Here is a 13,767-nt window from a genome sequence, read left to right on the forward strand (position 1 = left end):
TCCCCCCCCCGCCGCCCCGTCCAAAATAAGACTTCAGGGCTGATGCTAAGAGCAGCCGTGGAGCGGGGCCCGGAGCAGACGCTCGCGCGTCTCGGGATCTTCGTGGCCTGGACCGCGGAGGCCTTCCCTACGGGAAGGGGCTGAGAACTTCAGCCCGCCGGCGGCGAAGCGTGCGCCTTGGGAGGGGGACGGAGCGGTCCAGGCCTCGCGGGCGCGCCCGCGGGGCGGGGGAAGGGGCGGTGTTCCAGCTGCGTGCCTCGGCAGGTCTCCCCTGCTCCCGAGGGCGCGCCCAGCCTTCTGGCCCCCGGGCCGAGCAGGGGGCGAGCATCCCGCCCCGGCCTCCAACTTCCCCCTTCCCAGCAGGCGCGGAGTCGGCTGGCGGGGGAGCAGAGGGGCCGCGTCTCCTCGGAGCTCTTTTAAATGTGGCTCGGGGCTGCCGGTCCCCGCCCCTCGCCCCGCAGGAATCGCTCTTCATCTTCGCTTTTAAACCCGCTCGTTAATCGTTCGGAGCGCGCGGGCGGGGAGAGGCGAGGAGGGCGAGCTCTGGGTTCGCCGCCGCCGCCGCGCGCGCTCGGGAAGCGGCGTGGCGTGGACCCCCTCCCGGCCGCCCCCCTCCTCCCTCTTCCCTCCTCCCCTGCTCCGCCGCCTCCCTCCGCTCCTCCCGCTCCGCCGCCCGCGCCCGGCGCCCCTCCCCCCCCCCCCTCCCCACGTCACTCGCCAGCGCGCCATGCAAATCGCCGCCGCCGCCGGCTCCCATTGGCCGCGGCGCGCTCATTTAACGGCAGCCCGGGCCCGGCGTATGGCTGCTGGGCCCCGCGCGCCGCCGGCCCCGCGTGCGCCTCCGCTCCGAGCGCACGGCCCCGGGCAGGCAGCAGGCAGCGCGTCCCGGGCTCGGCCGCCCCGCTCCCAGGCCCTCTCGGCGCGCCTGCGCTCCCTGCGCGGCCCCCGGCCCCCCTCCCCGGCTGCACCGTGATCGCCCCCCGCCCCCGCGCCCCCTCCCGCTCCCCTCGGCGACTCGCTCCCCCCTCCCCGGGCACCTGGGACCGGCACATGCCCAGCGCACGCGGCGCGCCGCCCTGCTAGAAGTTGCAGCCCCGGAGCTGGAGGCCGCGGAGGACCGAGCGCGGGAGGAAGGAGCTGCGCGGCGGCGGCGGCGAGCCCCGAGCCGGGCCCCGCGCACCGCTGCGCCCCGGAAAGTGGAGCTGCGACTTGGCCGCGCCTGCAGCTGTGGGCACCGCGCCGCCGAGGGCGACCCGGCCCTCGGCCTCTTCGGCAAGTGGTTGGCGCTTCAGAGAAACTTTCCAGCCGTGAGCCGGACCGGCGCTAAGTGCGTGTGTCCCTGCCTCTTTCGCGCCGCTGTCGCCTCCGCCTCTCCGCACTCTTCTCTCCGCCGGGACCTCGCGCCCCCGCCCGCGCCTCGCTCCGTCTGAGCCCCTCTCCATCCCCCTCCCCGGCCGTCTATGCGCCCGGCCCTCTCCGCGCGGCGCCGGTGAACCCGCGAGCCGCCCCGATGTACAGCATGATGATGGAGACCGACCTGCATTCGCCCGGCGGCGCCCAGGCGCCCACGAACCTGTCGGGCCCGGCCGGGGCGGGCGGGGGCGGCGGCGGCGGCGGCGGCGGCGGGGGCTCCAAGGCCAACCAGGACCGGGTCAAGCGGCCCATGAATGCCTTCATGGTGTGGTCCCGCGGCCAGCGGCGCAAGATGGCCCAGGAGAACCCCAAGATGCACAACTCGGAGATCAGCAAGCGCCTGGGCGCCGAGTGGAAGGTCATGTCCGAGGCCGAGAAGCGGCCGTTCATCGACGAGGCCAAGCGGCTCCGCGCTCTGCACATGAAGGAGCACCCGGATTACAAGTACCGGCCGCGGCGCAAGACCAAGACGCTGCTCAAGAAGGACAAGTACTCGCTGGCCGGCGGGCTGCTGGCGGCCGGCGCGGGCGGCGGCGCGGCCGTGGCCGTGGGCGTGGGCGCGGCGGCCGTGGGCCAGCGGCTCGAGAGCCCCGGAGGCGCGGCGGGCGGCGGCTACGCGCACGTCAACGGCTGGGCCAACGGCGCCTACCCCGGCTCGGTGGCGGCGGCGGCGGCCGCCGCGGCCATGATGCAGGAGGCGCAGCTGGCCTACGGGCAGCACCCGGGCGCGGGCGGCGCGCACCCGCACGCGCACCCCGCGCACCCGCACGCGCACCACCCGCACGCACACCCGCACAACCCGCAGCCCATGCACCGCTACGACATGGGCGCGCTGCAGTACAGCCCGATCTCCAACTCGCAGGGCTACATGAGCGCCTCGCCCTCGGGCTACGGCGGCCTCCCCTACGGCGCCGCGGGCGGCGCGCACCAGAACTCAGCCGTGGCGGCGGCGGCGGCGGCGGCGGCCGCGTCGTCGGGCGCCCTGGGCGCGCTGGGCTCGCTCGTCAAGTCGGAGCCGAGCGGCAGCCCGCCGGCCGCGGCGCACTCGCGGGCGCCGTGCCCCGGGGACCTGCGCGAGATGATTAGCATGTACTTGCCGGCCGGCGAGGGCGGCGACCCGGCGGCGGCGCAGAGCCGGCTGCACTCGCTGCCGCCGCACTACCAGGGCGCGGGCGCGGGCGCCAACGGCACGGTGCCCCTGACGCACATCTAGGGGCGCGGGCACCCCGCGGCCGGCCGGCCTCCGCGCAGGCCTGTCCACGCTCCCCCGGAAAGGAAGACGCTGGCGCCGCACGCCCGGCGCCGCCCGGCCCCCCGACCGCGAGCTCCCGGGCACCGCTCGGCGGGACGGTTACGCGTCGGAGTCCGAACTCCGGTGTTTTCTTGAGACTTTTTGTACAGTATTTATCATCCATCCGCGGAGGAGGCAGAAAGCGTCTTCTTTGCTCGAGGGGACACAGAGGCCGAAGCAAGCACGAGGCGACTCCCAACTTTCCTACCGCACCGCGCGCCCGCTTTCATCCCGCGTCGCCTCGTGACGGCGTCGGGTGCCGGCGGCGCGGGGAGCGGGTCTCATCTGTTAGCTGTGTAGGGAGGCGACGCCACACACGAGTTTTGGCAGTCGTTACGGCTTTGAAGGGGGGGGGTCGGTTTGTTAATTTATACAAAGAGACTCCCCCCACCCACCCCTTTCAGGCGGCAGCGTTATTCTGGGTTTTGTAAAACTTTCTGTATCTGAGCATTTTCTCTTTTTTTGGTTTGTTTTGTATTATTTCATGTAAATGCGCTGTGGAATCTTTATTTGCGGCGTCGCGGTGTGGGGAGGGGGATTCAGGTTATGTACATAGTTTCCTAAAAAGCCTTTCTTCTAAAAACGAAAAAAAGAACCCCCCACCCTAAAAAAAAATTGCATCGAGCTTTGAGTCAATAAATTTAAGAGCGAGAAGTCCGTTTTTCCCTATAAATTTGAAACGTGCTGAATTTATAATCATGCTTTATGAGCTCAAGATACAATTAGTTAATCTGAGGAAGGAGAAAGAAAAATTATCAGCATGAAATGAAACTGAGGGAAGCCGGGGGAGAGGGCACAGTGTCCTTGGAGTTGCATTAAAGAGTAAAAATCGATAGATTACTTTGTAGACTTTACACTGTCATCACAGAACGAGAAATAATTGCCAAAAAAAAAAAAATAGTTTCATAGTCCTGCCTTGGGTTCGTAGTTTTTAACTGCAGGCAGACGCCGCGGGCTTTGCGATTCCTCCTTTCCAGCCTCTTCCTGCTGGCCCGGGACCTGCGCGCAGTTTGGTCCAAAGCAGGGAGGAGAAAAGACCCCAATGGCGGGACCAGGGCAAGGACGGACGACAAAGACACGGTGTGGGCGCCAGGGGCCCCAATTCCCCTGCAGTTAATGAGACAGCAAGTGGAATTTTCTGAATTTGGCTCAAGGAAACGCACTCTCTAAACCAAAATGTACTGCAACCGACTTCCCTCTGTCTGTCCTCAACCCCTCCCTCTGGTATATTTCTCCTTGGAAAAGGACAAAATAGTTTTGTTGGGTTTTCACACACAAAACCGACCACTCCCAGATGCCCCGAGTGAATTGGGATGCAAGCTGTTAACCGATGTGAATGCAAGATGCGGCGTTTATTATTCCTGATGAGATCTGAGGTTGTTTGATGCTTTAATTTTTTTAATTATATTTTTTCTAGGTGTTTATTGGTACATTGCAGTTTTTTCTGGATTTTAAAGTTTTCTGTAAAAGTTTGTCTTCAAGTAAGCTGACAGCATTAAATATTGCATTTGAAAGTTATACTGTAGCAAATACGTTTTGACATTAGTCACAGCATAAAGATGAAAATTATATTTTTGAAAAGAACAAAGCCTTCGGTCAGATCGAAATACATTGATTTCATCAGCCCCTCATATTTTTCTCAACTTTTTTTTTTTGGTCCTGAGATGAGCAGAGACTGTCCACCCAAACGTGGCCCTGTGCTAGCAGGTTGATGAGAACCACGGTCAGCCTGCACAGAGAACAGCTTTAAGTAAAATGCTGACCTGACAACTGACGTGTAAATTTTTTGGAGTCACTTTGATAATTTTGCTTCAACCACTCATTCCTTCAGGTGACTGCAGAAATTTCAAGAGCTACAGCAGTTGCTTCTTTCTAACAAGATAATAAAGTCTCCCTCTTTTTTCTTTTTCTTTCTTTTTTTTTTTTTTTGCTTCAGCAATTTGATGTGTTTGCATACATAGGGACTGCTGGGCAGAACAGCATCTTAGATAGTGAAACAATCTGAAAATAAATGCCACACACAGTCTGCTCTGGGAGACACTTTGAGAAAGTCTGTGATGCTCTGTGGACTCCCCAAGCGGTGGGAGGCGCAGGCCTCATCTGCTCCGAAATGTCCAGAGTTCAGTGGACTTTGCCTGGCTTTTTTTGCATCTCCCTGCACCTGCTAAGGGGGCAGACATATGGGGCTGTGCTCACATATAAACACATTTGTATCTTTGCTGGACTGTTGGCACAACAATGTTAGTAATGTGGGATACACTGGAAATGTTTCTGACCATAAAAAGTTTAGCCAGGGCTCCTGGCAAAGCTGTCTGTCATCTCCCGGTAGGTGGACTTACAGCGCGGCATTTTCCCCTGTGGGCCTCATACCAAGTCGGCAGAAACAGTCAATGCCAGGTGGCCCAAGCCACGCTGTTAAAAACCCCGGATGATCTGAAAACAGGAATTCCTGAAATTCAGCAATTTGGTTTGTTGAACGAGGAGAAAAGCAAATAATTCTTTAACGATTCCATTTTAAAACAACGTAGAACGGGGCGGGGGGCGCGGGCGGGTAGAAATTAGCCAGGATTCACGTTTCAGGATTGAGGTCTTATCGCTCCAGCAGTGTTTCTTCGACTTCAGATCGTGGGGAGAATATTTCACAAGGCCCGGGAGGAGCTTGCTCAACCGCGAGCTGCGCCTCTGCCAAGGCGCCCTGGCCCTGTTCACGAACACGGCGAGGCCATCACGGTACTGCCACGGCCTCGTCCACGTCCAGACGGCACTCGGGGGTGGGGGTCCTTCTGTGGCTTACTCCAGTTTCTGTGAAAACCGTGTGGACACTGCAGACAGGACTCTGATGGTCTTGTGCAAAGTTTGCGCAACTTCGTGCCTGGAGGACCCGCGAGCCCGGGAACCGGCCCGTGCGCACCGCCGGCTTCTCCAGGCCCAGGCTAGCAGGGTTTGTTTGCTGGAGACATTTTCCCCTCGTTTCTGTACATCCCACCCGCACTTTTTTTTTTTTTTTTTTTAACCTCGCGGGGCTCTCTCGTTGTCGTGGTTGAGACTTTGGCCCTCCTCCTCCTCCTCCTCCCCCCTCCCCCGTCAGAGAAGCCCAGCGTAGCTGGTGAAATGACTTCCAAACTGGCAGCGGGCAGAGCGCGCGATCTGCAGACGCGGGACTGGTGGGTCTGGTCAAGTCCTGCCTTTAGGAGCAGATCACATGCGTCTTCAGGCGTTTCACTTTGCCGACAAAGACTGGGCCACGCGGATTTCTTCTCCGAAAAAATCCAGTTAATTTGGGAAACCGCTTCGGGGCCGTCGCGGGCCCAGGTTCCCGCACACCCGCCCCCCGCCCCCAACTCCGCTTCTGCAGCCCGGCCCTCGGGGCAGAAGCTCCAGAAACATCGGCGGCTGAACGTAATAATAGGTTTGATTCCTTGGAAACTTCAAGTGAAAAACAGCCTTGGCCTTGGCGCGGCTTGTTCCAGCGCGGCTGTTTGGCGGGAGTGAAAGGCCCGGCCGGGGGGGAGGGGAGGGGAGGGGAGGGGAGGGGGAGAATGGAGGGGGATGGGGGAGGGGAGGGGGAGGGGGGGGGGATGGGGGGGGGGGGGGGGGGGGGGCCGCGGGCCTCCCGGGGCGGGGAGCCGAGGGAGCTGGGCCCCCACCCCCCAGCCCCCCAGGGTCGGGCGGCGAGGGGACCGCGCGAGGGCCGGCGGGCGGGTGGCGCGGAGGCCGAGCCCGGCAGGAGGGGCCTTGGGACCCCTCGCCCTCGCCCACAGCTCGCGGTCCGCCCACTCCAGCCCGCTGGCGAGGCCCCGCGGGGGGCGCGGAGCTCCGCTGCCGCCGCCCCCGCCCCTCACCCCCGCCCTTCCTCTCCAGCCGCGCGCCCCCGGGAGCCCGGCCGCGGCGGCGGCGGGCGGCGCGCGGGGCCCGGTGCCCTCCGGGCGGGGGCGGCCGGGCCCGCGGCTCCCCGACGTCGGCCTCCGCCGCGGGCGGCCTCCCGCCCCCGCCGGCCCGCGCCGTCCCCGGGCCCGCCCCGCCCCCGCAGCCGCGGCGCCCCCCCGCGTCCCGAGGCCGCTCTCCGCCCCGCCCTCCCCTCTGCTCCCCTCGGGCTCCGGCTCCTCCGCGCCCCTGCGCCGCGCTGCAGGCCTCCGCGCCTTTGTCTCCACGCGCCCGTCCCGCCTCCCCCGCGGCCGAGCCCGGGACGCTCCCCGGGGTCCGGGTCGGGTCGGCAGGTGCCCCGAGGGCCGGCGCCGCGTCCCCTCCGCCGCGTCTCTGCGGGCTCGGCGCGGGCGGGGCCCCGCGGGAGCGGCCCGGGCCGGGGGCCGCGCGGGGTGTCAGCCGCGGGGGGATTAAGACGACTGATGCGAGGGAAGAGGGCCGAGTGTTTTGTGTTTAAAGAGAGCGGGATTAGCGGAGAGAAAGTCCTGACCCGGGGTCAGCGGCGAGTCAAACCCTTTTACAATCAGCGGGCGGAACGGGCGGCCCCGCGCTCGGCCGCAACAAGTTGGGGGCGGGGAGGCCGGGCCGCGCGCGGAGGCAGCAGGGGGACCCGGGGGCCCGCAGGCGGCGGAGCGCGCCGAGGGCTCGTCCTTCAGGATCCTTCTCGGAGCATCTGTCCCCGCGCGCTGGAGACGAGCCCGCGAGGCTCCGTCCTGCCCGGCAGTTCTGTTTCCATAAGAAACTGCAACCAACGACCCGGCCCTCGGTCGGCCGGCCGGCCTCTCCGTTTTTTACCCGAGGCGCAATGGGCCTAGGTTCCTGCAAACCCTGGTGTGTGCGTGTGTGCGCGCAGCAGCATGGAGGGGGGCATGCTTGGAATCTATTCAGGCTGTTTGCCCCTAACCCTGGTGTGTCTGTGTGCGTGTGCGCGCAGCAGCATGGAGGCGGGCATGCTTGGAATCTATTCCGGCCGTCTGTGACTGGACGCGGTGCTCCACCAGGGTGGAGGAATGGAGGGCTGATCTGGGTGGTAGACCCGCGGAGCCCACCAGGGAGTGAGATCCGCGAGGCTCATCTGAAAAGTCGGGAAAACTGCAGTTGTCGGTGACGGGTGGGGGGCGGGTGAGGGTCAAGGAGAAGGAAAAAGAAGGACTGACTGTGCTCCCCACGAGTCAGGGGTTCGCGCTGTGGTTACGGCGAAGAGCGCTTCCAACTATGAAAAATAGATCGGGAACCCAGACTTCTGATTCATCCAAAGATAGAAAAAGACCATCTATTTTGATAGTGAAAACAAAACAGAACTGCCATATTTTCTTCTAAATTGGCTCTTCGTCTTTAAATGTGAAAACACGAACCCCAGAGAGAGAGGGAAAGAGAACAGCCGTGTTAAAACCACCACAAGCAAATGACTCCCGGGCAGCTGACGTGTTTGCACAGCCGTCCTGGGTAACGCTGGACTCACTCACGGTGAATGGGTTCCCGGCTCAGAGCAAGGACCCGATTCCTGCTCCCAAGTTGCTCAACGCAACCTCTAGGGAAAATGCGTCTATAGCAGAAACGCCGGACACTGAGAGCAATTCTGCAAGGACTTAATTGGCCGCAGCCCCTTCAGAACAACCGTGTGGGGCATTAAAGATGCTGTTTGTGAAGAACAGCAGGGCATCGCATGCAAAGCCTCGAAATAGTCAGCCAGTCAAATCAGTGGGAAAAATCAGCTTTTGTTAGATTTTGCGGTTTCAGGAATTAGGCATTCACTGCAGAGCTGCAGCTTTGAGAAACTGCAATGTCAGGCATGTTCCCAATGGGGAAATATTGTGAGAGTGCGGAGGAATGTCAGGCTGGGTTTGACAGTGGGGGGGGGAGGCTGACAAGAGTGATCACCCAGACATTGTTCTCCGTCTGCACCCCGGAAACGATAAGTAGAGACCGTATCTAGTGGCAGCGATGGCCCTATGTGCTCCAAGACACAGGGATGAGAGTCTGAGCCTGGAAAAGACTGGCGCCAGGCTTCACAGAAGGAGAACTGGGCCGCAGAGCCACAGAACCTCGCAGGCACGGAACACTTACGGACAGAATAGCAGGCGAGGGCAGCCCGAAGACATTCCGAGCAGAGGCCAACTTCTCTTTTTACCTCTCAGCAACAGAGCAGGAGGAAGCCCAGGTGAACACGTTTCGAACCTGGGAAAGGATGTAGAAACTGCAAGCTTTTCAGTCATCCAAGCTCTAGGGGAAATTTAGGCACATGGGAGAGCCCAGGCTTGGGCAGGAAGTTACCACGAATGCCCCCACAGAGGGAAGAGCGGGAGCTTTGTTCTTTGTGCCAGGCATTGCACTGAAGGGTGATGTTTATCCTTCTAGGAACTGGGGCCACTTGCATTTCACCCCAGGGAGCAGCGACGCACCTGTGCGGTGACAGGACGCGTCCATGTGAGTCGAGGTGGCATCTGTACCGTTTCCAATCTCTGCCGACCTTGTCCAGCAGGATGGGGAAGGGTGTGGGATTTGGACCGAAGGTGAGTGTGCTGGTAGGCGAGTGTCCTCAGTTAACGTCTTCACCGGCGAGTCCATCTTCTTATGATCGCACCCGCCTCAGATGGGCATTAATGCTTCATGATCTGAGTGTGTGCTCTGCCCAGGAAATAGTAGCCTCTCAATAAATGATGCTTGGCCAGCTAAGCCTGTGTCCACCCAGGCAGGGACAAAGTGGAGGGCTGTGACCTCAGTTGGTGGGGGTGGCCTGGGTGGCAAATAGTGAGAATTATACAAACCGGTCTCCGTCCCCACCCCCCACGCTGTTATTACTGATTGCTTTTGAGAGTTACCTGAGCATCGCGTCACGGGCTCACCTGCCCAGCAGACGTTGTTACACATTGATGGTGGGCACGGGTTGCCCTTGGGGTGCCTGTCGTGTCCGTGGCCTGTTTGCAGGTGCTGGCAGTGCGGCGCTGGACTCGCCGGCCTCACTGTGCCGGTAAGCCTGATGGTACATGAGGGAGCGTGACCCTGAGGGGCACTACTGGGGGACAGGCGGTGGGGGCCCATCCTGGGGGCTCACGGAGGGTCCTTCAGAAAAAGCAGGAGCTGGCCTGGAAGCTGGAATGCCCTGGGCTGCTCTGCCCGTGGGGCCCCCCCATGGGGCGTGCACCCTGTCTCTCTGCACAGATGAAGGCGGCAACGACTTTGAGCAGAGCGGGTCTGATCACGACCTTGTTCAGCGGCGGCCGCCCACGTTGCCTTGGAGTTGGCGCAAAGTTAGCCGCAGAGGTTCACGCGGCAGGGCCTCTCACATCCAGAGGCACGGATGCTGGGAGAGCTTGTTGCCGAGGCAGGGGCTCAGACCAGTCCCCAGTGCAGGACGCCTCCAAGGTCCAGGAGGACCCAGGCCCAGCCTGCTCCTCGGCACCCTCAGGGATGCTGAGCAGGTCCCACAGGACTCGGAGACCCAGGACACAGCACGGGTCCCAGCACACGTGTGGTGAACAGCTGTTCAGACCGTGTGTGTGTTAGTTGCTCCATCGTGGGACTCTTTGCGACCCCATGGACTGTAGCCCACCAGGCTCCTCTGTCCATGGGATTCTCCAGGCAAGAACACTGGAGTGGGCTGCCGTGCCCTCCTTCAGGGGATCTTCCCGATCCAGGGATCGAACCCAGGTCTCCTGCATGGCAGGCAGACTCTTTACCATCTGAGCCACCAGGAAAGCCCAAGACTCTGTTTAGATCACTTAAATTTGAGGAGCAATTTATTGTTTATAAGGTACTCTCACTGAACTGTTCAATTTAGATGATTTTTGAAAAAATTAAACTAGCAAAAGAAAAATTTAAGCTGGATTATCAAAATCTTGCAAGTAGAGAAGACTGACCAATTTACCAGTTTTATTTTCCGTTTTTTGGACTTGCCGTTCCGACTGCCTGAGGACGCACTGGGCCTCTCCTGGGCAGTCAGGCAGACGCAGGAGGCAGGCCCCCCCACACACACATTTGTAAAGAATGGGTGATTAAACAGACTCAGCAAAGTCATACATTGTGCTGTTATCGAGCTCTAACTTTACCAAACTAATTTGTATTTAGACAGGCCAGGTCTGCACAGCCTGTTAATGCAGTATGGGCCAAGACACAGAAATAGTTGGGCGCTGTTTTAATGATATTTGAAAGTGGGAGAAGAGCATTTAATAGTACAGGTGAGATTGAATAAATGGGTTTTGTTGACTATGTAATAACTGTAAGCATAATAATATAATACTTAGCTATTGTCTGTAAAATGGGGATATCTTGTTTTTCAAAAAAAACCTTGATACATGAAGTCCTTTCCGTGACTTTGAAAGGAAGAGGTCGTGCAAATTGAGTGACAGAATAAGCTACCATGTGTCAGCCCGGCTCTGTCCAGAAACCACACGGCTCCGTGTGACGCGTGTGACTGTTCCTGCAGATCATGAGAAGGGTAGCTTTCCTTATATTTATAGACACAGATCCAGAGTAAGGTGTGGTACGGGAAGAAATTTGTGTCTGCTTAAGTAGCATGTGGGAAAATAAATTTTAAATAGGATATAATGAGAGAAAATGTTCTATAGACTCAAAACTGTCTTGATAATACAAGAGTTCAATCGGGTTTTCAGCTAATTTCAGGACTCAGGGCATCATTCAAAAAATCTGATAACCCGTGCATCTTAACTGCAGCCTTTTGGAGACGATGACAGTGTCTTTGCTGTCTAAATCAGTCATCATTTTAATGCATGAGACGTCAATGCAGACATTCAGGCCCCTGTGCACAGTGGGCAGGGGAGAGTTTCTTAAACTCTCTTGTTTTGATCATCATTGCATATTATTAATATCATCACTGCAGTTAGTGTGACTACGGGAGCGCACCTCATACACGACACACCCAGAACCAGAGACATTCTGTCACCGCGCAGCTTGCATAGAGGAAAGGTGCTGTACAAAGAGGGAGAGATGGGGGAAGGGAAGGAGTGAGGGGAGAAGCAAGGGGGAAGAAGGAAGAGAAGAAAAGGGGAGGCTGAACGGAAACGTTTAAGTCACAGCTGATGAAATGAGATGGAGAGGTGAATTCAGGCGACTCTTCGCGCAGTCTCACCCATGGCCAGAGCCAGTGGACCAAGCATCTACTTAAAAACTCGAAGGGCTCCCCTGTGGTCCAGTGGTTAAGAATCTACTTGGCAGCACAGGGGATGCAGGTTCAGTCCCTGGTTGGGGAACTGAGATCCCACAGGCGGCAGGCAGTTAGGCCAGCCTGCTGCGGCTGCTGAGCACAGAGCGCCACAGCCCGAGAGTCCAGCGCCGAAACGAAGACCCTGCAGGACCCAGGCAAGACCCGAGGCAGCCAAACAAAGGAAGGAAGTGTTTTTAATTGGAAAAATTAAAAGTTGGTAGAAATCCTAGTGCTGGGAACATTTACAATGAAAAAAAACAAAAAGCTGGAAAGCATGTTTTAGCAAGTCCTTGCCTGTGAGTTCACATGCCAGCAGTTTCAGTTCAGTCCAGTCGCTCAGTCGTGTCCGGCTCTTTGCGACGACAGGGACCCCAGCACGCCAGGCCTCCCTGTCCATCACCAGCTCCTGGAGCTCACTCACACTCATGTCCATTGAGTCGGTGATGCCATCCAACCAGCTCATCCTGTCGTCCCCTTCTCCTCCCGCCTTCAATCAGTAGTTCACCGTCTCTCACTTCCTCTGAGTTGCATGGATTAAAATCTGGTTATGTTAATTGGGTAAGATATTAATGTAAAACCTTTCTTCTCATTTAAAAAAGCAGATAATTTATTTTAGTCTTTCAAACCAAAATTACAAGAATATATTCTCAATTTTAAAATATTGATGACAAGATTTGGATAATGAATGAAGTTATACACTTACTAAAGGCAATTACATGAAAGCCTTCAAATAATTAAACCATACTTTATTATCTAAAATAAATACATCGCCTGTAGCAACTATTTGCAGAAAACCAAAATTGTCTTTAAAAGTCACAGCTCAAATGTAATCATGTATTTGCATTAAAAATAGATAATTTAAATCAATCTATAAGCTACAAGTTCAATATAAATTTAAACAGCTTAAGTTTTAAATGAATGTGAAATAGTTATGATTACATTAAATTAGGTTTGAGGAAAATAGCACATTTACAACATTTTAAGCAAAGTCTCCACTTAAGGATTTTTTAAAAACTCAACAAGCAAAATGGGGTCAGTGCCCCACCCTTGCCTGTGCAGCCTCTGTGGAGCCTGGACACCCGCAGATTCGTTACATGAAGGCCTGCTTTTGCTAGAACACCTTCCCAGATGTGCCCCGGGCCAGAGACCAGTGTGAACTGACCTGCCAGCAGCCCCCAGCCTCCTGGAGAACGAGCTCCAGGTCCCGCTTGATTTGTTTGTTCCGCATGTTTTATTTCAAATATCAGCACAGTTCAGGCACCTCGTGGGGCCAACAGCTGTTTACTGCACTGGACCCCTGCGCAGAGCCGAAGTCAGGGCTGGTGGGGCCGTGCCGTCTAGGACCAGCCAAAGGAGCCTTACGTTTTCTCTTTTAGTGCAGGCTTTCTCCTCTCTTTGTAAACCTCATGCTGACAAAATGTCTCTAGTCCTGGCTGCTGTGGGCAGCGAACAAGGAGCAGGGCTGCCTGGAGTCCCTGCGCCAGCCACCAGGGCACTGCCACACGTGACAGGGCTGGCCAGGTTCGGTCAGTCCTGCCTGGGAAGGCAGCAGTTCCGAAAGCAGAGGGCGTCAGTGTGAGCTATTCCTGTGACTCTGAAATCAAAACATCTGATTACCTTTTTACTTTGTCAGGGATGATTTTTATCTTACAGGCTTACTCAGTATCCATGAATAGGAGGAAAGAGACGACTCTCAATTTTGCACAGAAAACTACCTTCTCCTAAGGCTTTTTATTATTTCAAAATTTATTTTGCTTGTTTTTGTCTTGCTGAGGAAGCTGAGAAGGACCAAGACAAGCTCCGGGCAGCAATGAGGGAGGGCAGCTGGCCTGGGACCCAGGGTGTGTGGCGCCGCAGAGGAGAGCGGCTCTGGGCACCGATACCAGGGCACTGAGGCTCCCTGTGGAGACACTCCTGCACCGCCCTCGGCCTGGAGGCCGGCAGGCTCTCTGATTAGGTGGTTATATTATTGCCT

At 57.9% G+C, this 13,767-nt stretch overlaps 1 protein-coding gene and 1 long non-coding RNA gene across 2 annotated transcripts in view; both read left to right on the top strand.

Moving 5' to 3' along the window:
• The window catches only part of LOC121820474 (uncharacterized), a 49,195-nt gene that overhangs the window by 9,173 nt on the left and 26,255 nt on the right, over positions 1-13,767 (top strand). The window lies entirely within an intron of this gene.
• SOX1 (SRY-box transcription factor 1) lies at positions 1,079-4,793 on the top strand. Its single transcript, XM_027973904.3, has one exon. The coding sequence runs from the start codon at positions 1,511-1,513 to the stop codon at positions 2,624-2,626; it is 1,116 nt and encodes a 371-aa protein (XP_027829705.1). The 5' UTR covers positions 1,079-1,510; the 3' UTR covers positions 2,627-4,793.

Source organism: Ovis aries, chromosome 10, assembly GCF_016772045.2.
Source record: "Ovis aries strain OAR_USU_Benz2616 breed Rambouillet chromosome 10, ARS-UI_Ramb_v3.0, whole genome shotgun sequence".
Taxonomy (NCBI): Eukaryota; Metazoa; Chordata; class Mammalia; order Artiodactyla; family Bovidae; genus Ovis; species Ovis aries.